This window comes from Solanum lycopersicum, chromosome 4 (assembly GCF_036512215.1).
Source record: "Solanum lycopersicum chromosome 4, SLM_r2.1".
In the NCBI taxonomy this organism is placed as follows: Eukaryota; Viridiplantae; Streptophyta; class Magnoliopsida; order Solanales; family Solanaceae; genus Solanum; species Solanum lycopersicum.
In genome coordinates this window covers 47,273,523-47,301,418 of record NC_090803.1, presented here as the reverse complement: position 1 = coordinate 47,301,418, position 27,896 = coordinate 47,273,523, and the positions used below count along the sequence as shown (strand labels likewise).

Genomic DNA, 27,896 nt, shown 5'->3' with positions numbered 1-27,896 from the left:
CCCCGTGGGACAAATAAAAATTAACTAAAAAATAAAAATAAAATAGAGTATTAAAAATAACAAGAGTCTAAACTCAAAATCTGTTTAAAGTTTGAAATATCACAATTTAAATACAAATTATGTTTATAAAACATGTACTACGTAAAATTAAAATTCCCTAAAATTCCTAGGGAATCACTGCAGAAATAAGCTATTTCCGACTACGACTGTTGACTACAATGTGTAGTCGGTATATTAGTTGTTATTCCGTATACTGTAATCGGGAAATTAAGATTTATATTTTTCTAATTTTTAATAATTTTACTCGACCATTATATTGACTATTAAGTTCGTAAAATTTTGTGAAATGAAGTTAAAAAAATAATTGACCAGTTACCGGTTAGTAGTCAAAAACTTATTTAATAATTTTTAAAATATTATAAATGGTGACTACTATAGTCGGCCCTTTAATAATATTTTTAGTTTAAAATTAATTTATTTTTCGACTAATATAATAGTTATTATTTTAAAATCACTAGCTAACTCTTTTATTAGAAAAAAATTTCTTTTTTATTAAATCTGTTTGGGTTCTTAGCAAAGGTTACTGCGGTCGTCTTATAGAGGTTCCTAACTTTGACTATTTGATTTGGCTTAGCATTGAACAACATTTTCATCAGAGAGGTTACTGTCGTCATCTTAGAGAGGTACGGTAATCGATTGTTTGCTAATTGTCGTCTTTGGGGTTTTAATTTCAATAATTTTGACATCGTCTTAGAGAGGTACTGTAAATTTCTTATTTCTAGGTTTAGCAACTTGCTCACCTTCATGATTAATTGTTTTCTGCTTGTGTTAAAGTTCAAATCGTGACATTACTGGAATTATTTTTGTTAGAATCTCACTATAATTAGCTTGTTTGATTCGATTTGGGGAAATATTCATGTGATTGATTATTCCTCCCTCGATTGAGGGATAATCAATGGAGGAATGAAAATCAAAGAAAGAAAAAATCCTTGGAGTTCAAAAACTTCTCTACTCGACTCCTCTCATTTCGTATCATATTTAAAGCTTTCATGTTTTCTTTTGGTTCTAGATATTACTGTTCACGGGTTGTGATCTTGACGACTACCATCAAGCATCAACATGTAAAGGGTTAAGGAAGCTAACAATATCAAAAAAACTCAATGTACAGAGGATGTGTTTAATCTTTACTGCTCGTCTTACTTTTGTGTTCGATTTTCTTGTTTTGCTTTAGTTTTCTGTCCAAATTAATAGCTATAGTTTCTTGTTGTTATATGCCAAAAAAAAATTATTTCTTGTTGTTATTGCGAATTTAGATTTAGTGTTCTAAAACTCGATGCTGTAGATATTTTGGTACCATATTTAGTCTGCTTTCTTTATAGTTTGCAATATTAGGGTTGAGCATTCAGCATCTATAAAATGATTTTTAGGAGCAAATAAAAATTAAAATGAGGATAATCAATTATGCAACATTGCAATGCATGACCATGTTGCTTGCTGCTGGCAACATTGCAGCTGTGCGGGTCTGCAGCATTGCAAAGCATGGTTGTTGGTGGCGTTGCAGTTGTGCAGGTCTGCAGCATTTGCAAAGCATGGATGCTAGTTGCTACTGCTGGTGGTGGCTGGAAGCTCTGCAACATTGTAAACTTCAAAGCCACCTGGTGGCTATGGCTTGACCCAATCTAGCCTGCTAGCTTGGCCCAACAATAATAATAGCAGGCAACAACCAAAAATTACAATAAGAATTCAACACTTGATTCCAAGCAAACATAAATAATTTGTCATCTTCACAAATTGCCAGTATACATATGATCTTTTACTGTTTGCATCTTCTTGTTGATGATGGTGTCAACATTCTAATTGGTCTGACTCTTTCCCTTCTTAGGTTTCTAGACCATACAAGCCACCAGAATTTGAAATTATGTTTGGAGAAAGAGTTAGCAAACTGGTTTGTGGAATTCTTATCTTTTTTTTCCGTAATGTTCTGCTCAAAATATGTTCCGATAATTGACTTTTTGCAGGGTTGTGTATTAAAATTGTGTTGAACTGGTTTAGGTGGTGGCTAATAAAGGTTCATGATATAACTACAGAGAGAATAGGTTAGTATATTTTGTAGTTTTCGCTATAATATAGAGACTTTCTTAGAAGCTTACTAAACTTTTAATTTATAAAACTTCATATCTCAACGGAAATATTTGCATACTTTTGTCATGACCACTAAAAATTCTGGAAATTTTCCACATGTTGTACCAGAAGTGTTAGAGCTTATACTCAAATGAAAAGAAAACAACTTAGGAGAATTGATAGATTTCATATGTCATGTGGTTGGTGAAGGAAATAATTTAAAGTAGTAAGAATAAGCAAGAAATTAACTTTCAATGTGATTGAAAATTGTCTAAGTAACTGATTATTGTTGCAGAAGCTAATATTAATCAAAGATTTGTTTTATACTTCAGTGGTCTGAGTCTTGCAATGTTCATTATTAATAGATGTGACTAAGCACTGTTTTTGATGTTTTACTATATTACTTATCTTGTGTGAGTCAGTCATTGATTCTTGATACTTTTAATGAAGGTTGAGACTGGAACCAGAGAAAGCATTGCAATATTTTGAGAGAAAATCCTCTTCTCTGAAAAAATTGAAAACAAATGATATTATTTCAATATGGACATCTATATGGACATCTGAGTCCTACTACTTCTGGGATGGTTCCACAACCCAGCTAACATATGATGATATTACTTCAATATTGAAAAATGTGATAGGAGGTGCGAAGAAAGAAAGAGTTTACGAGCTTGGAGTACAACCTTTGTCATGTAACCCATCGTCGTTGTTGTTTGGTGTCTACTTCTCAAACTTTAACAGAAATGGAAGTAATGCGAATAGAGATTTCAAAGCTAATAGAACGACTTCAAAGATCTAAAGCTAATTATGCTAAAGTGCAAAAGTTCAAGGAGAAACATATGGCTCGGATGGTGATGAAGAGACCGAAGCTGATAAAGTTTAGATTATGTTCCGGTTTATTAGACATTTACTATGACATTTTAGACTTGTTTGAAACTATTTACTTCCATTTCGAACAAAAATGTATACTTATTAGACTTGATTTTGATGGAGCTTGAACTTTCAGACTAAAGTGGAATTTGAATGTTTAGGAATGTGTTAGATATTTGGTTTTATTGTCATGTTACATTTTTATGGATGGAGGTATAATTTAGCAGGTGGTATACCAAAATGAACAATATTTTTCTATATATTAAAATATAACTTTCTTATAGTATTTTGTTTATATAATTTCGACTACAATAGTCGGAAGATCACCTAAAAAGTTGATATAGTAATTATTTCTATCGACTGTAGAAGTCGAAAAGTACTTACATGATTAATAAATGGCAACCACAGTAATCAAAAAATGTTTAATTAATTATTTAATTATTTAGCTACTACGGCTACCGTAGTAGATATTATTAAATTAATAAATTATTATTTAACAAATATTCCAACTACAAAGTAGGTAGTATTTAAAATAATAAAATATTATTTTACTAGCTTTCCGACTATAATAGTCAGCAGTTCGTGTACTTTAATGATCGGGTTTTAATTTATGTATTGTGACTACGATAGTCGTCGAATTCCGACTGTTGTAGTTGGCAAGTATTTTTCAAAGCTCAATCTACCGACTACTCAAAAGTAGTTGGAAAGACATCGAAAAACTCCATTTTCAACTATGTTCCGATCAATTTTGCAGTCGGCAAACAACAAACTTCTATTAGTGATAGGTCGTAACCTATGAAATATTGTCATATTTTTTGTGCTTTATTATGATCATTGAAAACAATTAGGTTAATATTTCTATTTAGCTATTTATGTTTTTAATCGAAATCAAACTTAATGATAATTTTATTTGCGGATTTCATTAACAAGTAGTAATACTAACACCATGTAATATTGCCTTGTCAATATTTAAGAAAAGAGGGTTGGCCCGGCAAAACCGTAATCCACGTATTTGTAGGCTGAGCTGACCATTTTCTGGCTCACACAAAATATGGGTTAGCCTGATCTGACCCGTCAAATTATAAAGCCTGTATGTGTTAGCTCGAATAGGTGGACTAACCCATATTGATAACTTCAATTTTTGCACAATAATAAACATTTATAAATTATTATACGTTACATAACAATAAAAAGATTTATAGCTCTCTTATTGCTTATAGTATTGAAACATTTTCAATAGAATTTTTGTTACATAAAATAGAAATAATTATTCTTAAAGTATTTCAAATTAAAATCAAGACTTCATTTCATTAAATATGCGAATTGGATTATCATTCTTTTACTTATATAATATTTTTAATTACAAAAATCATATTGTAGTGATTGCTATCTTTAGAAGTTCATTCAAATTAAGATGATGTTTTTTTTTAAAGAAAAATTAATTATTTGATAATCCAAGTAGTTTGAGATGAAATGTTTAATAAAACTTCTCAAAGAATTGAAGACAATCTACAAAGTCAATATTAAAACACGATTGATTCAAACAAAAATAAATTAAGAAATAACAAGTATTTGTAAATCTATTTGTCAACGATTTTTAATCATAATTATATTCCCTCCATACCGTGTGTATGCTTTTTTTGAAAATATGAATTTGACCAACATTCTTGTTCATTGATCAATTTGATTAATAAAAATAAATTAATTTATGTTTATTTATTTAAAACTTGATTTCAAAAAATAAAATATTACTATATCTATTTTTAATTATCACAATTTTTTTTAAAGTCAAACTATAAAAATATTGATTAGCATTACAATGTACTTCTCCATCGTATTGATATGAAATAGTTACAATTATAATATTATTATATAATTTTTAAATATTTAAATTTTTATATAAAATATTAAAATTATCTAATTTAACTATAAAAATTAGCCGGACCTTAAAAAATGTAACAGAATAAATAAGCCAGTTACTATCTAAAATGGTATACATATAAATTGAATTGAACTTTCTAATTAATAGTAATAACATTTTCTTCCAGTGTGCTACACGGTGCTTCTCACCATTTATACTCCATTTTACATCGCCTCCATCAGATCTGGTCGTCTCTTTTATGTATGTATCTCCTTCATCTTTTGTCTGCTCAGTGCTTTTGGTTCTTCCTTTAATCTTGTCTCTTGCTCGAATTGTGCATCTCCGGTATGTTTTTGCATTTGATCGAACTGAATTTGGGGGTTTCTTGATTCGTTGGAGGCTCTTATTTTTTGGGGTCTAAAGTCACTGCTTTAGTGGTTTTAGGGTTTTGATTTCATTGTCTTGCGCTCTAACTTTTAAGTAATCTTGAACTATGTCATTTGCAGATTCTTCCAAGAGGATTTTGGTCCACTATTCACTTCTTTTAGCATGGTAAAGTTTCACCAATTGCTTATTCTTGTTGGGCATATATTTCTTATGCACAAGTATATGTATGTGTAATGTAATTACCTATGTGTGATGAGTAATTGGCCTTTCAATTTCAACATCAGCTATATGTCCCACATTCATATATGCTGTTTAATTTAATCTGTATGCAATCTAAATGCATAATATGCCAACTTTTAAGACAAATGCCATAATTTATGCTCTTTGAAATGATTGGACTACTTCTTGCAGAATTACATTATTGGAGCGTTCAAGCCAGCATGCAACATCTCAATCACGTTTGGTGATGGAAAATCCCGCAAACAGGTAAGTTATCAGTCTCTTAGAACTGACCATGCATATAACACTTGTCAATAAAGATGATGCCTTTGGTGGATATTGGTGAAATAGTTTCAACAGTTACATATAGCAACTTTAGCTCATGAATGTGCTTATTAGTTTTATGATTTTTATTCTATTACCTGATCAGGAGCTTTAATCATAATAGTAGAAACACTTTTGTCTTCAGTCATGTTAGACAGCCAATTGGCAGAAATTTCTCAACATCAGCTTCACAACCTGGATGAGAACAAGTAGCTGAAATACATATTCTTTGGTTCGGCTTATATAGAAGCCTGTTGTTCCATGAAATATCCCCCCCCCCCCCTCTTTGATGATCAATATGCTGCTAATGATCGTGTTCCTTAATATAAATTAATCGATTGTGTATCAAAGCTCAACCTTGTTGCTTGCTGTCTATGAAATTTCATTTGATCTTGTACTATTGTTATACGACAAAACCTATCCCCCTCCGGCCCTCCCCTAAACAAGAAAAACTATTTTGCATGACATACAATGTAATTATCAGAAAAAAGGACATGACACCTCCTTGTTAAGATATTCAAAAATCATTAAACCACAAACCCAGTTTATACTTGTGCCAAAAGACAAAAAGTGACAGAAGATAATGTATGTATAATGTCTATGTGATGGAGAATATACCTTATTTAGTAACTTAAAGTCAGGGAATTGGATAGAGTTGTTCTTTAAAGGGAGTAGTATCAATTAGCATATTACATTTTCCATTATTGGGACACACCTCCAAAAATATTTAAAAGGAGAAGTTTAATATCAAAGTCCAGATCCGATGAATGCTGTAATTATGTGTCTAATTAGTGTAAAGCATATGTACTGTGTAACAAGATGTACTGCCTTAAAATATGCATGTAAATAAATGCAACCTATTTTTTTTTTTTAAAATAAATTTATTTATAAGATCATACAGCTAAGTAATTGATAAAGATTGGGCACCTGCAAGAACTAGGAAAGTAGCAAAAACTCTTCAATACCCCCCAAATACAAGTCAACTAATCTCTAAGGTAAAAGTAACAGGAAATCCAACAATAAATCCAAGTGAAATGTTTTCTTTATAAGAAAATCCAAGCAACTACAAGTCGGCAGCAATAGGAATTATGCATTACTTCATATTCTTCTTAGGCCTCAACTGGTTGTTGTGTTCACACTTATTCTTGCGGCAACTGACAGCACGAGGATGCAACTGAGTATTGCACTTGCGGCATATAATCTTTTCCTGATTGTATACTATTTCCTAGCCAAAGCCGTCCGTCAACGATGACCCAATGATTCTCACCACAAAGTCTAGCACTAGATGTAGAGTTGATTTTTTCTGGATGCTGTAGTCCGCCAAGGTGCGGCCATCCTCGAGCTGCTTACCAGCAAAAATCAGCCTTTGCTGGTCTGGAGGGATTCCTTCTTTGTCTTGTATCTTGGCCTTAGCATTGTCGATAGTATTGCTGAATTCGACTTCCAGAGTAATGGTTTTACTGGTAGAGTTTTCACGAATATCTTGCTGGTCTGGAGGGATCCTTCTTTGTCTTGTATCTTGGCCTTAGCATTGTCGATAGTATTGCTGAATTCGACCTCCAGAGTAATGGTTTTACTGGTCAGAGTTTTCATGAATATCTGCATTTTCCTACTTCTCCTTGCAACCTACTTCACTTATCTGGAAAGTAAAAAATAGAAAAGAAAAAAAAATAGGTGCAACCTATCTCAACTGAAGAAGTGTCAAAACAAAATTGGAGACTTGTTGGGTTGGGCAGTTTGGAATGAAAGGGATTCAAGATGTTTTGAGAGCATAGAGAACGATGTGCATAAAGTTAAACTAAACTGCATTTTACTTTGTCTTTTGGTGTAATCAGTTATACTCTAATGACACAGTCTCTAATATTGATGTGTTAGACTCAATTTAGGCGTAGAGAAGTGAAATCAGGAGTACACTTGTATATAAGGTTACAGTACGGCGCATGTATTGTTTTGTGATATAATACAAAGTTTCCAAGTTCAAAATAAAATAAAATTGGAGACTTGTTGACTCTACAAGTTGACTGCTTTCTTGTTGTACTATTTTCTGTTAGGTCCCCTTGAAGAAGGAAAATGGTCAAACTGTTATGGTCCCACTTTTCCAAAGTCAAGAAAACATTGCTGGAAAGGTATTATTTATGTAGCATACTAATGATTCTGATGATACTCTTTATTTGTACTTGTAGAAAAGTATCTATTTGTTTCAGGACCTTTCTTTGAGAATATAGTTTCGTATGACTTCAGATTTCTGTAGAACCAGTATCAGGGAAGAAGGTTGAACATAATGGGATCAAAGTTGAGCTTCTTGGTCAGATAGGTGAGCTTTAACTTGTGACAATTTAAAACAGCTTTTATTACTCATGCATTGCAGTCTCGTGTCCTCGAATCAAGTGCACAGATTGCGAATGAAATTACATTGATCTTTTGTAATTTGAACTTCACATATCAATATGCCCAATCTTTCCGCTATCTGCTTTCTACTTTTTTCCTTTTCTGTCATTTAGGGTTCAAGGTGGGTTGGACTAAGGTAACCACTTTGTGTTACTGGCAATCTAAGCTAAGGTTACGGTGAAATTCTGTTTATCTGTAACATAGGCAGTACGCTTCTTGCAGTTCAACCTGAGAAATAAGTGCAGTTTTCAGTCCGTATGCTTATATCTTCATTGTCAGTTATCCTAAATTTCAATAAATAAGCTTGGCTATCTCCTTCTTTAACGGTTGCAATGTCATTTATGGTTATAATGTTCCAATATGTGTTTGGAACTAGTATGCCTTTCAGAAAAGGAAAAACTAGCTTTCCAATGTAGGTTTTAGAGGATGTTTGGATTGTCTTTTAAAAGCAGCTTATAAACTAAAAGCCATAAGTTGGGAATACCCAAATTTTAGCCTATTTTTTGTACTTTTTGGCCTAAAAGTAAGTGCTTAAATGCACATTTTTATCTTTCCCAAATACCACAAATATAGAAAGAGCATAAAAGCCAAAACACTTTAAAAATAAGCTAATCCAAACACCCTCTTAGTTTGATACTACTATTTCGTTCAGGTAAATATTTGGTTGCTGGTATAATTGTTCTGTGTATCTTCTTTTAACGGCTAAACTGCATTGGACAATTTGAACATCTGCTTGACTTATCCAAAAAGGAAAGTAAAGCTTCCTTCTTGCAGCTTCTCACTTGTACGTTCATGTTTCCTTTGCTATAAATTTTTAGTTCAGATACATGTGTGGTTATTTGTTGGTATAATTGTTTCGTTTTTAGACCTTATCTTTCTATGCAGCAATCTACTTGTTGCATATCTGTGGTTTTCTAACTCTTTTTTCCTGATACTCCTGCAATGGAGAATTAATTCATGTTGCAATATTTTTCTTGTGCAGAAATGTACTTTGACAGGGGGAACTTTTACGACTTCACCTCCCTTGGTGAGTATTTCATACATGATGCAAGTGGAGACTGAAGAGATAATTTATTCCTTAGCTGGGTGAACCTGTAAAAACATGCTGTACTGGTTTTCTTGTTTAAATTTAACTGTTCTGACTTATGAGCTACTGTCAGGTCAGATTATGTTAAGTTTATAGTGTGTATGGGTATTGTAGTATGTTGATTTTTCTGTGAGTTTCCATATTTCCTGTTCATGGGACCTAGATGAGTAGTCTAATGTTTCTCTTTTCTTCTCACTTTACTTGTGTTAGGAGTTGACTTATAAGCTGTAGACCCAATTTCATTTAACTTCAGATTTAGCTGGACTTGGAAATTTTTTTCAGGTTCTCAATATTTTAGTTGCTTCATAGTAGAGAATGTAGAATCAGGATTAATTTCTATTATTTTTGCATAGCCACTTTTGTTCTTAGGTTCTTTATACAGCATTCCTTTAGTGGTTTTTCCCAGGAAATTTAGTTGAGGTTGCTAGACTCTCTTTCCCCTATTTCATCTACTGCTGTTCTAACGAACATTACAGCATTGTCGTGGTGCCAGGCTGCCCTGTTCATTCTTTTGCTTAAACCTTTCCCTTTGTTCTAGTTATCCATTGTTCAGAGACACAACTGTTTCAGAGACCCCAAAAAATTTGATGTTCTTCCATTGGCAATTGTTGCATGTTTATTTCTGAAGTTGTGCTACTTGTCTTTGCTGGACTGCAATACGTTGGTCATTATCAGTTTGAGCTGTTGTTTAGGGGGTATGTAAGTTTGGTATTGGTGGGTATGCTATTTAGGTGCTACAAGTTGTTTGAAATAGAATACTCAGATCTACTGCTTCGACATCCATTTAGAATTATACTTCTCAAACTTTTGTTATGGTTCTTGTTTGTCACTGGTTTTCTTTCCTCGTATTGCTTCATTTACTCCATTTAATGTTTATCCTTGTAGTCCGAGAACTGGATGTTCCTGGTGAAATTTATGAAAGGAAAACATATCCTTTTGAGTTTTCAACTGTTGAAATGCCCTATGAAACATATAATGGGGTTAATGTTCGACTTAGGTAAGTTTCTTTTGTTTTCGAACATTGCAGCGTATATATGATACTTTTATCTATACTGTTTTTTCCTTGCTTTGTTTTGATGAAGTGACGATATAGTTGTTTGTTTCCTCCATCGAGATTCATTTCGTACTCTACATAGATTTGAATCTAGACTGGTGATCATTCCTCTAAGCTTGGGCATTATACTTCCTGATTTATTTGTCCCAGTTTTGCATTTTGGATTAATTTTTATGAAAATTATCAATTAATTGAAGCTACAGTTATTTGTTATCTAAACAGATTGCAGAGTTTTTCTGATATCTAAAGTTGCATTTTCCATCCTTTTTTTCCCCAAGGGAACGGCTTTTTTATTGCTACCGGAAGAAAATTACAATTGAGGAAGGAGGGCAAACCTATCCTTCCTAAGAGATTTGTTACATTAGTAAACCAAACATATGGATGAGCAAAAAAATAAAATAAAAAATTTAGCAACTAAACATCCAACAACTCTAAAGGGGAGAGAGGATCATGGGGGATTATAGATCCAAAAACTCGAGTTACATTTCTTGGCTCTAAACGAAGGAAATTTCCATCTGTCCATGTTGAGAAGACCTTTAACTATTCCTGGAATGGCATTGAATTGGGAATATATTTGTGCATTGGTAGGATTATGGCTTAGGGATGCTAGTCTGTCCGCAACTTTGTAATCCTCCCTCCAAGTTGCATTTTCTATCTTGCTATCATATAAGAAGAGTGTTGACTTGTTGGAGGATCTCTGTGACATGATCAAACAGATTATACCATTGGTGACTACAGGGAAAGTTGGTGGCTAGCTGATTATCTATTCTTTCCCAGAGAAATTATGGTCCATATGGATAATATGGCTGTGTCAATCAAATTATGCAAGTTGAGGTGATATGAAGTCGAATCATGTAATTATTTTCAGAAGAAAAGCTTCTCGTATTCTCTCTTAGAAAATAGAAATCATGTTATATTGTGTTTGACAGGACAAATACAAGCATATGAATGGGGATAGCGTATTATGTTTGAAGTACTCCCTTAAGCTAAAGGTGATAACCAGACTAAACTTTCCTCATTAATTTGTCTCGAGTTAATTAACGAATCAGAATATTAGGGAATGCCCATCTTACTCTTGCGATAAGATATATGGCCACTAAAGTTAAGGTATTAAATACAAAAGAGAAAAGCACTCCAACTTTGTTTCTTAAATTTCTGATTTGTACCTCTCCTTTATCATTACTCTTTCTCCAACCTATTAGTTTTAGCCACCCTTTTGTGTCCCTTGCCCTTGGTCATGTTTTCACCCTTATACAATTCAACTTAGCCCCCCCCCTCCCCCCTCCCCCCACCCCCCAACCATTTTGGGGGATAGGAGAGAGTAAAATTTTACTGTCAAGAACAGCATTACTTGGTACTAACTCATTTAAAATTTCTCTGGACCAGCTCATGTAGACAGTTTAGGAGTCTAGAAAGTTTAATCCATTTGCAAATTCACCTACAATAGTCCTACTGCCCAGGAGTTCACATTTTGTAGACATCTAAATTATACAAAATATAAGGACAAACCTCTATTCTCAATATCTCAGCTTTTACAGAATCCTTCTTCCTTTCCATTAGTCAATACAGTTGCACAGGCTGGTAGAACGTTTGCTTTCCAGCAAAAATGAAGAATGCAGACAATAGAGAGACTTTGATGATTGAACTTACATTTCTCTTCCATATATTAGTCTTAAGTTAGCTTTGTAACTAGATCACTATGAACAAGCAGATTGGAAGAAATAGATTTTAGCTGCGAACAAACGTAGCAGCTCGGTCTTAGATGACAAAAATCTAATGGAACCCACATATATACATATATATGATTTGAGGGATGAGAGACGAAATTGAGTGGAAGGACCAAAAAGTGATCAAAGTTGGTAAATTAAACATCAATGAGTTTTGCAGAGCACAAGTTCTAGTGAGAAATCAGATCTTCTCTCTCTAACTAGCTTCTTTCTCTAAGAAGCGAATTTTTCAAAATCTCCCATTTGCTTATGTCTGCTTCTTTGTTCTATATCCTTAGATAATAATTAGAATCAGAGTAACTCAGCCATGAAAGTATTTGCTCTTCAATGACTCTTCGATAACACCAAACTGTCAATGGAACTGTCTGGTAACCTTATTTTTTTGGTGTAAACAGAACTGCATAGAGGAAATAGAGGAGTTTGTAGAATTTCTAGTAGCTTTGTAAAGCTGGAGTCTACTTTCTTCATAACAATTTTTGATGGTGGCTAGCATTCTCAATGCTGAAGATAACAGTACTATCAAAACTAAGTTGAAGTTGCTGCAGATGTGACTAAGAAGCAACAATGTGCCAATGGCTCCATAGAAGCACCCTAGAGAGATATTTTGGAAAGATGATAATGCCCAACTTCATTTCTGACAGAATGTACTTGAATATATACACATTACCAGTTCCTTATACAATTGTCAATTAGCTGTCACTAATCTAATCCACTAACTACTTAACTAACTGTGTAACAAACTAACGCTAGCAGTCTAGCACTAACTAGTTATGCTGACTCAGCATGTATATACAGATAAGTAAATTTCAATACCTCCCCTCAAGTTGGAGGTGTGCTCTTCACATCTAACTTGCCAAGTACAACTGAATGTCTGAGGCCTGTTAAGGCCTTAGTAAAAACATTTGCTAGTTGATCAGTTGTGGCCACATGATGCAAGGGCACAAGACCCTCATGAAGGTTATTGCGCACAAAATGATAGTCCACTTATATGTTCTTAGTCCTCTCATGGAACACAAGGTTCCTGGCGATGTGAATGGCAGACTGGCTGTCACAATATACTACATATGGTTTAGGAGATGACACAGTCAGTTCTTCAAAAACTCTGCTCAACTAAACCTACTCATGTACAAGCTTACTGAAGGACCTGAATCTGCCTTGGCTGAAGATAAGTAGACAATTTCTTGTCTTGGATCTCCCGCTGACAGGGCTATTGCCAACCAAGACAATGTAACCTGAAATAGATCTTCTGGAATTTGGATAAGCTGCCACTCAGAATCACAGCCTGACAGTGCAATCTAGACTAATTGAAAGGAGGATCCCTCAGCAAATGAAAAGCTGCTTGTAAGTGAGGTTCTCTGGGATCCTGCATAAACTGGCTCAAATGTTGTCCACCATAAGATATATCTAACCTGGTGTTTGTGAGGAAATTAAGCTTCCCCACCAATTTCCTATAGTTAGCAGGATCTGAAATAGGTGACCTCCTTAGCCTTTGTTTCAGTTTGGGATCAAGAGGAGAATTGATACAGGGACAGTCAATACAATCATATTCTTTCAGAAGATCTAAAGCAAACTTTCTCTGGGAAATGATGGTCCCATCATCTGTATACAACACTTCTAATCCCAAAAAGTAGCAAAGTCTGCCCAAATCCTAAGTTTTGTACAGATCATTTAAGAATTCTTTTGAAGCTATGATCTCCTAACATTATTTACATAAACGGCCACAAAAGCAATGATGGATGTCTTGGACTTCTTGTGAAATAGAGAGTATTTATTGACTGTGTGAACATATCCTCTGGAGTATAAGTCTTCCGTGAGTTTCTCATACCATTGTCTACTAGCCTTCTTTAAACCATATAAGGATTTGTTTAACCTGCATACCATGCCTGTAGTGTCAAGAACAAGGCCATAGGTGCTTCCATATACACTTGTACATGTAAGTCCCCATGAAAAAGAACATTGTATACATCAAGTTGAGAGATTTCCCAACCCTTTTTTACAACAATGGCAATCAAAGACCTGGCATCTGTCATCTTTACAACCATGGAAAAAAGTTTGTGTAGTCTATCCCTGCTTGTTGAGTGTATCCCTTTACTACTAAATTAGCCTTAGACCTCTCATGGTGCCATCTGCTTTATGTTTCACTTTGTAGATCCACCTGCAACCTATGGCTTTCTTGCCTGTTGGTAGGAGAACTAAGTCCCAAGTGTGATTTGCATACAAGGCTTTAAACTCCTGAGTCATGGCTGTTTGTCAAGCAGGATTAAGAGCTGCTACCTTATAAGAAGAAGGTTCACTATGGTGGCGCACATTTTGTAACAAAACTTGACTATCAGATGTTAAGCCATTAGGGTTGAGGTTCTAATTTTGTAAAAACAGAGCACTTAAGGAGAGGGATATGGTGTGCTGGTTGGTAGTTTTGGTAGGGCAATGATAGTTAAGCAGGGGTTGTATGATTTCTACTAGACTTTCTTAGGACATGCGTTTCATTAATGAGGTTTGGAATGTGGTCTTGGGTGTCCCAGTGGAATGTACCACATTGTCATATGAATGTACAGTGTGAAGAATTAGTGTTTGTGATACTTAGACTTTCTTGGTCACTTGAATGAGGTGCAAGCACAAACATATCATCATTATTAATAGGATGGGAAGGAGGATTTGAATGATGAACAAGAATTGAACTCAAGGACTTGGAAATCAAATTAAATAAAGCTTCCGCGAGCAAATGCAAATGGAAAAACATTCTCATGAAACATCACATCTCTCGAAATATTTGTCCTTTTAGTATCTAGGCTCAGTGTCTTGTATCATTTTGTTCAAATGGGTAACCAACGAAAATGTGAGGTGTTGTCGTAGGTTCGAATCTGTTTTTGTGGACTTTTGGTATTGTTGGGTAGCAAAGGCATCCAAAACTTTTCAAAGAGGAATAAAGAGGTTTTCTCCCATAGATGACTTGAAAGGGACATTTATCCTTCAGATGGGTAGTAGGAAGTCTATTTATGTATGAGTGGCTATCAAAATGCACTCTCCCCAATAAGGCTAAATGTGATTGGAACATTAGGGCCTTGTGTTATGAATCTTTATGGAAGTATTGATTCACATGGTGATATATAAATTCAGCTTGTTAAAGGGAGACTGAAACCTTAGAGTTCATTAAAAAACAGAGCTTTGATCTCTTCAGCTCTCAAAGGGAGACTGAAACCTTAGAGTTCAATGGAAGAGAACTCTAGTCTCTTGCTTTTTGCTGAAATATGATTTTCTGATTTATTCATCGAAATTCTTTTTAAGTCGGAGTCTTATTACATCAATATGAAGCATAATTCTTATGAAAGTAGGAGACCTAGCCTATTCCAAACTCATAACTAAAGCTGAACCTAATCCTTATGAAACTTTGAAACATAAACTCCATTCTAGAATAATAAATAAAGTTACTTAAATAACAAATAAATCTACTTAAAAATATAATTAAATACTTAAATTAATTGACTTCCTCGCATCCACAACACCTTGGCTGTCTCAAGCAAGTATTTATTTACTTTCACTCACACTATTTTGTTGTGGGGCGTAAGGACAAGACCTTTGATGGACAATGCATTTTGATAAAAAGAAAGAAGTAGCTTCATTGTCTACAAATTCAAGACCATTGTCTGATCTGATATTTTTCAAGGTGGTGCTAAACTGATTTTCAATCATGTAAAGGGAAGTCTTGATCACTTGTAGAGCATTGCTCTTACAACTTAACAATTGTGTCCATGTCGATCTGCTATGGTCATCCACCATGGTGATGGAATCTTTGTAGTTATCATGAGTAGGCACATGGTAAATTTTACAGTATTTTAGTGCAAACCATCTCCAACCCACTACACTAAATTGTACACTAAAAAGGAATATTTTCTTTATATTCTTCTTTCATTATTATTATATTGTTATACTTTTATTATATTTTTTCAAAAGTTTTATATAGTATGAATAATAATAAAATAATCAAAAAAAGATACAAAAATTTGGTGCAACACTATTTACACACTAAAATAGCGTAAGAATTAGTGTTGGGTCGTAGCACCAAAACACCGAATTTTACACCAAAATATGGTTGTGTTTGGGTTGGAGATGGTCTTATACAATTGTCAATTAGCTGTCACTAATCTAATTCAATAGTTAGTTAATTGTGTAACAGACAAACATTAGTACTAACTAGTTCTAGCTATAACTACTTATGCTGACTCAACATGTATATACAGATAAGTAAATCTCAATGATACCAATTCTGAAAAAATCACACCAAACTGTCAATAGTAGTATCTCTTTGCAGTGATGTAGCTACCTTTGATATTCAAGGTTTTCCTATTTCTGCAACTAATATCTTGTTGTCCAAGCATTACAAAACCCAATTGAACAATTGTCCTAGCCATGCTTAGGATTCACTCTGATGTAGCCCTGGATCCATCTAGTCCATATGGGCTCTTTCCTTGTTTAACTCAACTCTATCGTCAAAATTTCCTTTGAAGATGGATAGTCCTTTGTAAGGTATTGATGCGATTTCTATAGGAAAGCTAGATGAGTGAGTGTAGCGTGCATAGTGTGATCTGTAGAATAATATATATTTTGGAGTCAGGTATTATATACTCCTTTCGTCCTGATTTATGTGAAAATATTTTATTAGGCACACAGTTCAAGAGAAAAGGGAAGTTTTTTGAAATTTGTGGTCTAAAACTAGTCATCGAAATTTCTACGCTATAAACCTTCTCATTAGGGGTAATATTGTAAGTTTAAAGTAAAATTAATATTCAATATAGAAAAATGTCATTATTTTTGGGATTGACTAAAATAGGATAGAGTGTCACATATATTGGGATATCCAGAGTAATGAGCACTAGTGATTTAAAATTCTCAATGTAGGAGTGATTTCCATGTCTTTATCCAATGGATGTATCTTTCAAAGATCGGTTGAAAATTGGGATTAGGATGAAGTGGAGCACCTTCTTTTGAAAGTTTATAGTGCTGACATCATGTAGTTATAAAATGGTATGGAAGGACATGCCATAAGATCTCAAGTCTCATTTGTTTGTACTTAATGGAGGTTTGAATATGAATGGTTCACACCTTAGGCCATTAAGTGCATTTGTTTTAGTAGGATTTAAGCATTTAATTAGGTTTTTTTTTGGATCGACTTTCTTTAAGTAACTTATAAGCTAAAAGCTAAAAGCCATAAGTTGGTCATACCCAAGTTTATACTTTTTAGCTTATTTTTGTACTTTTTTGGCCTAAAAGTAGGTGCTTAAAAAATTGTCTTTCCCAAACACATCCAAATATAAAAGAGCTCAAAAGCCAAAACCTATTTAAAATAAGTCAATTTAAACACCACCCCCTGGGTCTTTATCAACCACAATCGCCATCACCATTGTCAACCACCATTATCTCGTCAACCATCTCTGTCATCACAACCACCACTAACAAGTAACAACCACCGTCATTGCCAACCACTACTGTAAGCCATTACCACACAAACCTATCACTTCCATCATTATAATTATATCCATTGCCGCCACCTTCGTGACCATCGCCACCTATACCACCACTACGTCCAATCCCTACTACCAACTAACTTTGCCATCTTAGCTAGTATGGTAGTACCGCAGCCAAATACCACTATCACATCATCAGCCACCACACATTCTTTGATCACCAACATAGTCGCTGTCGCCACCACCTCCACCACCACTTTCAAATACTACCACCACTGTGATCAATCCCTGATGTCAACCACATCCACCATCACAACTAGCACCGCTTCCAACTGCCACTTCATTGCCAATCACCACATTTTTAGGCTTTACCATCAACACCACCAACCAATTTCACCATCATAACCATTGCCTAATTGATTAAGGAGAGAAAATAGTTGAATGAAGATGAGAATGAAAATTGGAGATGATAGAGTGAGGTAGGAAGGAAAAGAAGTAAAAGAGGTATGAAACATTTCATTTTGTGCCTTGCATCCAAGGGTGTGGCTGAGTGGTCAATGAGGTGGAGGAGAACTGTGAGTTTAGCCTTGTGATTTTATCCCATTTGTCTAAGCTTGGTGGGCAGAGTTACCCAATGCTTATGCTGGTGGGTGTTAGCAGGTAAACCGGTGGATTAAGTCGAGGCATTCACAAGTTTCTCTTGACATCATTGTCACTAGGAAAAAGAATCTTTTTATGCCTTAAACCCAAGTGTAAGAAGAAGTTTTTTTATTTTGAGAAGGTGCATTTTGCATCATTTTCTGCTATGTTCTTTCCCTCATCTTTAGAAAGATTGTTTTCATTTTCTTATAAATAAGCTAATTTTATCAGAATTTTCATTTTGGAATAGGAATCTTTTCCTCAAATTCACCTATAATTGGATGCTTTGAGTAGTTATTAAATGTCTATATCCTAGGCATCTGATAATGTTTGAACTTTGAACATTGACTGAACTTGTCAGTGTATGTTAAACCTGTTCTTTCATTAATCTTCATTTACTGTTTCCCTCAGCATCTCTCTTTCTTTACATGGAATCAAGAAAGTTTTGTTTGGTCATCATTAAAGATAGAGCTAATTCGTACCTCAAATGTATGAAAGTGAGGAGTTTACTTTTTAAAAGACTTGTATTAGCCAGAAGAAGATGAAGGAACAGTTAATTAACCAGAAAGAGAAAAGGTGGGCTATAATTCTACCTTTTTTATTGAGGTCTTGAAAAGGGGTGACGTAAATTTTTAAAGAACTGAATGGAAGATAGAACTAATATTGAGGGAGGTATTCTGAAATTAAATCACGGTGGATTGAACCAAAGAATGGCCATTCTATTTGTGTAGTGTAGGTGTGCCAATTATGTTATCTAATTTGTTGTTCCTGGTAGTCCATGTTCACATGTACTGGCTGAAATGTTTGTCTTGTCAGTATCTTGATAGATCTTATGCCAGATTACTAACAATAATTTTCTGGGATTTTGTGCTGGCTTTAGGTATATCCTTAAAATTACTATCAGCCGTGGTTATGCTGGTAGCATAGTTGAATATCAAGACTTCGTGGTAACATTCTCTTTCTTCATTTCATATATTGTCAATCTTAAATAGTCGACATACCTCATGATGTCCTAATTACATATGTTTCTTTCTTTCCATTTCTTGAATTTTTGGAGTTACTAAATCAATCTTGTGTTCTTGGTGGTTTTATCAAAAAAAGAAAAGAAAAGAAAGTATATAGATACTGGTTATGTTGTTGTTCTTGGTATCTTTATCGAACATACCACCCTTTTAATAGCCTACGCTCACCACTCATTTAGTGTAGCACAGAATTTGATCATCTATTCTAGTAGCCTTTACCTCTTTCCTTTGAATATTAAGGGCATTCAGAATTCATCCTTCATCACAAAGAAAAAAGAGCTAGGGCATTTTGGTGGAACCACCAAAAAGAAAAAAAAATCGGGAGAAGCAGGGTTGGATATCAGATAATTGTTTCTGCATCTCAATTTCTTTTTCTAGTTAGTTTCCAATTTAAATCTGTTTCATGAAGATCTCGAGTATAACTATATTGAGTATTTGCTAAGATATTTATCTGACTTCTTTGAATCAGGTGCGCAACTATAGCCCGCCTCCATCAATCAACAATAGTATTAAGGTAATATTCCTTTTTAATGTTTTCTACATTACATGTAGCATTGTCACAGAAACATTAAAAGGAAAGTAATTTAAACAGCTTGCTGGGTTGGGTGTAAATGACTCAAAAGTTTGACTAATGGTCATGGTACTTGTAACAAAAAGGCTGACATGGTGATTATATTGAGACATTTAGATCTGAGGAGAATTGCACTGCTATGGGTGCTTATCATTTTCTATTGTTTAAACTTGCAGATGGAAGTTGGTATTGAAGATTGCCTCCATATTGAGTTTGAGTACAACAAAAGCAAGTGAGTAAAATGTTCAAAATATATTGTGTTTGGATTTTCACTCTAACCACCGTCTCAATTATTACAATGTTGCAATCTTTACTGAAGTGAACTAACTCCTGGTTTTAGTTTTGCTTTAGCATGAGCGGAACAGCTTTGATTTAGTTAGTGTGTGTGTTTGTGCGCGCTTTGATCCTGAAAAAAAAGCATGTTCTGTATATGTTGGTTGTCTTTTCTTTTTGGGGCATGGAAGCATCTATTGATTGTAAATGCCTTTTCTAATGTGCATTATAATTCATAACAGGTATCACCTGAAAGATGTTATCATAGGAAAAATATATTTTCTCCTTGTAAGAATTAAGATAAAGAACATGGATCTTGAGATTAGACGCCGAGAATCGACAGGTTCTGGGGCAAATACCCATGTTGAAACAGAGACGCTGGCCAAGTTTGAGTTGATGGATGGTGCTCCAGTCAGAGGTATACTCCGTCATCTTTTAGTAGTTGAGCAGTCATCTTCTTCGTTGACGTGTGGTTATATCTTGTTGATATTTGTGCTTGATTGGCAGGTGAATCAATACCCATTAGACTCTTCCTTAGTCCATATGAGCTGACACCAACATACCGCAATATCAACAACAAATTTAGTGTGAAATACTATTTGAATCTTGTTCTTGTTGACGAAGAGGACCGTCGGTACTTCAAACAGCAAGAGATCACGATGTTTCGCCTGGAAGAAACTTCCTGAATGAATGAAGAGATATTGGCACTTGCTATTCTGCATCTATCTTTGTATTCTGTGATATTCTGTATGCGAGTGAGATGGCCAGTCCCCAAAGGTGCTAGAATGTCTTTTTAATTGGTAGATTGCGACATCTGGGAGAAGATACTTGCAATTTGTATAGAGTAGGCAGTTGTGTACATGAATATTGGAGTGGAAATTTCTAGTTGATGTTTTGAAATACATGGGGAAGGGACAAGTGATCAAGTTAAGCAGCAATAAGGAACCTACTTTAGCTCGTACTCTTTGATGAATTTGATATTTTGATCTTGATTGCTTCTAATTTTTTGGTTGTCTTGTTGTTTCCTTGCTTTTTTTCCCGATAATTGCATGATTAACTTCTCCGGTGAATTATGAGAACAACCATTGACCATCTTAATTTTGTCAGCGTTTCATATTCATCCCCAAATTTCTTCTCTTTTTGGTCCCCTCTTTAGCTTCCTCTGCCCAATATTATCTTCTCTTATTGTCGGAGGTAGGAGCATAATTTTTGTTTTTTCATAATAACATTCGCGAGTGGTACGGGTGCTTGAAGTTGATGTGAGATTGAAAATAATACCACATTTCTCTGCAAATTAGGTCAACATGTTGTTACTTCTCTCTGTGCACAATTGAACTGATTGAGCCTTTTAACAAAGCTATTGTTCATATTGTCATATTTACAAAGCATATATCTGCTATCTTCATTTGTGCTTGGATTTTGTGTTGGGAGGATTAAGCTAAATGGCATTTAGTAAATTCTATTAAGATGTAAGGAGCTTTCTACACGCTGGACAATTTATTGAAGATATTTTAAACCAATATCTTTTATAATAGAAGTATGAAGAAATAATGTCTAAGGCCTAGCCAGAGTGTAAGAAGAAATAATGTATAAGATTATCCTTTTATGACTTCCACATCATGTAGAGGGGGCATGCATTCAACTTAATTGATGGGTCGATTTTGTGCACTGATATGTACCTTAATCTCTCATATTTTGATTGAAATTTATTTCTGAATGATTGTTGTGTATCTACTTCTCTTTTGCATTTTAATTTAGCTTTTGCAATGAGCGAGAATTATATGACTATTTTATATATGGAAAAGGGCTAAAAAATTCTTAAACTATTGGAAATGGTATAAAATTGTCCTCTATCTACCTGTTGACTCTTAAATACCCTTGATATCCATCTATTGACTACCTCTACCTATCGACTCCCAAATACTCTTCCATCCACCTTTGAGTCTAATATTGTCCACTTTTATAGCGGATTCATTTGAATAATTTTTAAAAATATCTAGCGACCATCTATTGACTACAATTTAATTACTTCAATTAATTTACAAACTCATCCATTATATCTGATCCAAATGACTTCAATTGACTCAAGTTAACTATATCCCACCCAAATTAACTACATCCGCCCCAAATTACATTTACCCCACCGGTTAAAACAAATACACCTTCATTCTCAACATTTCACTCTCTCTTTCAACCTTACTTCCCAAGTATATTCACTTACAATCTCAAAAATACTACCTAAATAAACTTATGTATCACCGTAAAAAATCATGAGTGTTTTGACTATTTTTTATGGTGATTAGGTATTATTTTTTGAGATTGTAGGCGAATATGTATTTGTTTTAACTGTGGGTAAATATAATTTGGAACGTGCGTAATTAATTAATTTGGCCCAGGTGTGATTAATTTTGATAGTGTATAATCAATAATGAGTGAGTCTATAAATTAATTTAAGTAATTAAATTGTATTCAATAGTTGGTCGCCACATATTTTAAAAATATTTAAATGATTATATGTTATAAAAATGGTCAATATTGGGCCCAAAGATGGATGACAAGATATTTGGGAGCCAACTGGTGTATGACAGAGATATTTGAGAGTTACTAAATGGATGAAAGATAATTAATTTTATATCATTTCTAATAACTTAAGAATATTTTAGGCCTTTTTCCGTTTTATGTATACTAATTACATGGGTAATATTATTGTAAACAAGAAAGTACTAGCTTAGATTCTGCTGTGAATTTCAATTCCTCTGACTACGATGTTCAAATCTTTGTGCTATAAATCCAAATGCTTAAAAAGCAAACTAATGACTTGTAGATGCAGGTATAGGAGGAACATAATGTTATTATTTAATTTTTTAATTATGAATTTTAACCATACATGTTGAAACACGATGTTTCTTTTTTAGTAGTAACGTAAAGTAAAGTTATAATAAGAACATATTAGTGTTATTATTTTATTTTCTTCATTGTGAAATGCTTATCTTTTCCCCATTTATTTAGATCTCGAGAAGCAGCCAACTTCAAATACCAATAGATTTCAAATGATAAAATATCTATTTCATCAAGCACGAGCCATTACTGTCCAGCTTTTTATAAAAAAGAACACGACAAATTTTAATAAGTAACTAGTTCTGTATTAATTACATTTTACCTTGGTGAAACTATGTGGAAATTATTTTTCCAATTTTATTTTTCTTTTTCCTAAGATTTTTTTAAAAATAAGTACTTTGACCAATTAAATATAAAAAAATGAAAGAAAAAAAATATTTTTCTTGTATACCAAATACACACGTTCATGATGATTACTCGAAAACTGATAATTAATCTTTCCGTAGAAAATGGTGTTGTAATAGCCTTTAAAGTTTTGTGAACACTTATACATTTTGTAAGATCTTCAATATATATATTTTTTGTTACTTGGAATGGTAATAAACATGTTTATGTGGGATATAACACGCGAATACAATCAAGTGATATCTAAGCAAAAAAATAAAATTAAAAAAATCAAGTGATATAACTGATGAAGCAATATTGAAAACAGATGATTTCATATACACAAAATCACAGTCCCTAAGAAGCCATATTGAAATCAGAAACCGTACAATTGTCATATAGTCAGGGCAGGACCTTGACAAACTCATATTGTAACGATCGGAAAAACTTTTTGGTAGTAACTTGAAATTTTCCAACCTAGTTCAGACTTGGACGAAAACAGAGTAAATGAGGTCTAGGGAACTATGGTAACAAATGGGAAATCTAATTATGAATTGTATCATAGAGTAGATAGCTAAGACGTTAAGGAACTCGTACGACTTTAAATCATCGAATTCGGGCGAGTATAACTTCCAAAACTGATCTTAGTGTAAACGGGTATTTTTCTGAGGTCATATATTGAAGGTTTATAGTGAAATAGGGGTTTGGAACTCCAATTTTGACGTTTTGTCTCCGCGCAAGCCGCTAGGGCGGGATTAGTACCGCTGTGGCGGGACGGGGTCCACCGTAGCGGGCTAATTGTGACTTAAGTTGCAAATAAAACCCAAAAGGTTATTATTCTACAACCTTCGATCTTAAGAGCTAAGGAACAACCCAAGGATATTTCTTGAAGGTTTTTCACCTCTTCTAGCACCAAATGGAAGGGTTTTACTACCCGAATATTCGTAGAACTTAGTTTCTTGGGTAATTATAAGTGGAGGATGGTTTTGATATGGGATTTAAGGTGGAAGAAACCCTAAATTGAGTATGGGGATCAAGGGTTTGACTTAGGGTTGATATTGTTGATTATAATCCGAGTAACTAAGTCTTGTTTATTGCTCTTCACATTATTATGATTGTTTGTAGATTAAGAACAAGAGAAAACAATCTGGAACGGGAAGAATCAAGTTTCTTAGGGATTCAAGTTTTGTTCGAGGTAGGTGATAGTTGTGATTTTAATGTTTGTGTGATGCATGTTAGTAATTGCTTTATTGAATTGCATTACATATGCGAATGTTGCATTATTGATCACCCTAAATGTAATTGAGTATGAACGAAGAACTATATGTCATGAATCACCTTTTGATTGTATGATTATGAAAATGTACATTGTGTTTGTGATTGTGATTAGGGTATGTTGATTAAATCAGGTGTCACGTTCTGACACACTAATTGGATCGGATGTCACGTACCGACATACATATTGGAATGAGTTTCACAACCCGACACACTAACTTGGAACGGGTGTCACGATCCGTCACATTAATAATTTAGGTATGAGTTCCATGAGAGGAGAAATAACTTGGCATATATGTATATCTTTGAGATTGTGAAATGGTACGTTGCTCGTAAATGATAATTGATATTGTATATGTTTGGTGTATGCATGTTTATGATGTTGTAATGACTTGTGTATGTTTCACTTATTGGAATAGTTATGTGATCCTACGAGTACACTGTTGTTGTGTATTGATACTGCACTTGCTCTTTCTTTGTTGAGTACAACAGACCTCATATAGGAGAACAGTGATCAATCGAATTCAAGGGTGAGCCAGTTCTTCCAAGCTTCCATGAGTTCTCTTTTTGCTCATTCCATCTTATTCAAACTCAGATTAGCACTTAAGATATTCTCATGTTTAGTTGGGTTGCTCCCATTTTCTTAGACTTGTTGGACTTTAGAGTTTTGTTACATTGAATTTCAGTTTCTATGAAATAATTCCACAATCGTTTGTTAGACTTTTGGAGTGCAGGGAACTCTACTTTAAATTTACATTTAAACTTGCTTTTGTATCTTTAAATGCTTACCTTTTGGATTAAATAGTTAGGATTGCTGGTTCTCCCACCAGAGGGTTAGTATGAGTGTCATTCACGACGGTCTGAGTCGTTAAAAAGTTGGTATCAAAATTCTAGGTTCGTTGATCTTGATGTACCAAAACGACTCTAGAAGAGCCTTGCAGAATGGTGTACAAAGACGTCTTTAATTTTATTCAAGAGGTTATAGGACTTAAGGAAATTTATCTATTTTCTCTTGTATTCTTTTGAGCTATATCTTGGTTTCAGTTGGTATCTTGTGATCCTAATTGGTATCTTATCTCCTTCACTCTTCTGTCCGCATATGGTAAATGGTGTCAGACCTGTAGCTCCGTCACTGATCCCGCTAAGGAGTCCACAGTTAGAGGTCGTTGCTAAGGCAGGGGTAGGAGAGATCAAGGGGTAGAGGCGGAGGAAGGGTAGTACCCACTAGGGGTGGAGCTCTAATTGAGGATGCACCCAAAATTGAGAATCCTCATGTGCATCATTAAGAGATAGAAGAGAATGTAGAGGTTGAGAATGATGAGGATATTGGACAAGAAAAAGAGGTGCAGGTTGAAACTACATGTATTCCTCCCTTAGATCCAGTGTTAACAAAAAGTATGTCTTTCCTGAAAGGTTTGGTTGGCCTTGGAGTTCTTCTCGGCATTCAAGCAACTCAAACTCCCTTCAACCCCTAGTTCTATTACTGTCCCAAAGGTGGATGGAACTGTAGGTAATTATGCTTTTTTTTCTTCCTTTTTTGGTCCCCGTAATGATTGGTAATGAGCATGAGACATAGGCTAAGTTCTTGAAATTGAAACCACCTATGTTCCATGGTTCTGAGAGTGATGGCGCCTATGAGTTCATCCTAGATTGTTATGAGAGGCTTCATAAGTTGGGAAATGTCCATTATCATGGAGTAGAGTTTGTGACTTTTCAACTTCAAGGCGAGGATAAGTAGTGGTATAGATCTTATGTGGAATGCAAATCTTCTGCTTTACCTCCACTGACTTGGACCCAGTTTCATGCTCTGTTCTTGGAAAAGTATGTGCCTTTAACCTTGAGAGATTGTAAGAAGGATGAATTCACGTTGTTGGAGCAAGGTGGTATGTTTGTGGTTGCATATGAGGCAAAGTTCCATGCTTTTTCTAGATATGCTACGCAATTGGTGAATATTGATGAAGAAAGGATCTTTTTATTTGTTAAGGGACTGACTTATAAGTTATAGGCATTGTTTGTGCACATGACTTCTACATGAAAAAGTTTTAATGAGGTAATAGATTTTGTGAAGAAAGTGGAGGGGGAGAGTCGAGACGATTAGGCTACGACATTGGTTAAGAAATTTAAGAACACAGTTAAATTTCCGGGTTCTTCCTCCTGAGGTTCAAGTAGGCTGTTACTTGTAGCCCGACCAATTCAGTCCTGTATGCCCATTTCTATAGGTAATCACTCAGGAACTCCACATTAAAATGTAAATCAGGATAGCCATGGAGTCGCACCTTCGGTGGGAACAAAGCCATCTTTTGATCACACTTGTTATAATTATGGAGAACCTGGGAATATGAGAAGAGATTTTCCCCACCTGTGCATGTTGGACCCACACAATAATAGTCTAGAGTAGTGGTACCCGTGAGGAATGGTAATAATGGTCGAGGACATCCAAAGGTGGGCGAGAAGGAAATTGGTGAGGCCGTGGTGGTCAAAAAAATGGTAATGCAGGCAGAGGTGTAGCGCATCCAGGCAGGAAAGTCTCATCAAAATGACAGGGCTTAGTGTTACGCCTTTCAGGGCAAGAGTGAGGCAGAACCTTCTGACGTGGCAATCACATGTACTATTCTTATTTATGACCATTAGATAATACGGTAAAGGGCCTAAAATACCCTCAAAGTATTGAAATTGGTACAAAATTACCCTTCATCCACCTATTGGCTCCAAAATGCCCTTCCCACCCACCTATTGGGTCCAAAATACCCTTGTCATCCACCTTTTGGTTCAAAATTGACCACTTATTTAACGGTTTTATATTTATACTATTGAAATGTTTTTTAAAATGTGTGGCGCTCAACAATTTATTATAATTCAACTTATTAGTGTAATTTATAAATCAATCCACTACCCACCCATTACTAATTAAATCCCTCTAAATTAATGAACCCGTCACATTATTTAATGCAAGCTACTGCCAATTGAGTGTTTTTAAAAAATATATAAGTAAATTATCATACATTCAAGTGACTACATAAAAATCACCGATAAACTTAAAAGTCTGACTATGTTCATCTTAATTATTCTTACATCTTAATTATGTGATGTTACTTCATAGGTAACTTTTTTTTTCAAAATAATATATTAAAAGTTTTAAAATAAATCATAAATATTTATAAAATTATATTTAAAAAAAGTGCATGAATTAATTTGGGATGTATTATTTCTTTGCCTTTAATCATAAATTTCTAATTCAATTTTGAAAGAAAGTGTCCTCCTAAATAAGCGGCTCAACCTAAATTTAATTTGGGCTTTGATTCGGACTCGAATAATTTTGAAGGTCATTTTCAGTAATCTATAATTTCATCGTGTTTAAGTAGTGTTTATGACGATTTTGATATTATAATTGAAT

The 27,896-nt window shown here is 34.3% G+C and overlaps 1 protein-coding gene, 1 long non-coding RNA gene and 1 pseudogene across 3 annotated transcripts; 2 read left to right on the top strand and 1 right to left on the bottom strand.

Annotated features, from left to right (window-relative positions):
- Window positions 1–548: 548 nt before the first annotated feature.
- LOC104646987 (uncharacterized) lies at window positions 549–3,166 on the top strand. Its single transcript, XR_741155.4, has 4 exons — window positions 549–683; window positions 1,513–1,945; window positions 2,019–2,096; window positions 2,572–3,166. It is a non-coding gene; the product is annotated as an uncharacterized lncRNA (long non-coding RNA).
- A 1,855-nt stretch (window positions 3,167–5,021) lies between these two features.
- Window positions 5,022–21,005, top strand: LOC101247715 (vacuolar protein sorting-associated protein 26A). Of its 2 annotated transcripts, none has more exons than NM_001322333.1 (12): window positions 5,022–5,197; window positions 5,359–5,404; window positions 5,651–5,725; window positions 7,834–7,908; window positions 8,024–8,096; window positions 9,153–9,197; window positions 10,143–10,254; window positions 19,020–19,086; window positions 19,631–19,675; window positions 19,909–19,964; window positions 20,248–20,423; window positions 20,513–21,005. In NM_001322333.1, the coding sequence occupies exons 1-12, from the start codon at window positions 5,112–5,114 to the stop codon at window positions 20,689–20,691; spliced, it is 1,035 nt and encodes a 344-aa protein (NP_001309262.1). In that variant the 5' UTR covers window positions 5,022–5,111; the 3' UTR covers window positions 20,692–21,005. The 2 variants fall into 2 exon arrangements, with proteins under 2 accessions (NP_001309262.1, NP_001309263.1); NM_001322334.1 differs by having other exon boundaries at window positions 5,022–5,113; window positions 20,513–21,004.
- LOC138347825 (polyubiquitin-like) lies at window positions 7,008–7,387 on the bottom strand (annotated as a pseudogene).
- Window positions 21,006–27,896: the final 6,891 nt, after the last annotated feature.

What these genes read in the sequence shown, in the direction of transcription:
- LOC101247715 (NM_001322333.1), top strand. Translation starts at nt 5,112, where the DNA reads ATGTATGTATCTCCTTCATCTTTTGTCTGCTCAGTGCTTTTGGTTCTT. An exon ending in TGAGCTTCTTGGTCAGATAG is followed by an intron (nt 8,097 to 9,152) that starts GTGAGCTTTAAC and finishes TTTCTTGTGCAG; the next exon opens with AAATGTACTTTGACAGGGGG. An exon ending in TTACGACTTCACCTCCCTTG is followed by an intron (nt 9,198 to 10,142) that starts GTGAGTATTTCA and finishes TTATCCTTGTAG; the next exon opens with TCCGAGAACTGGATGTTCCT.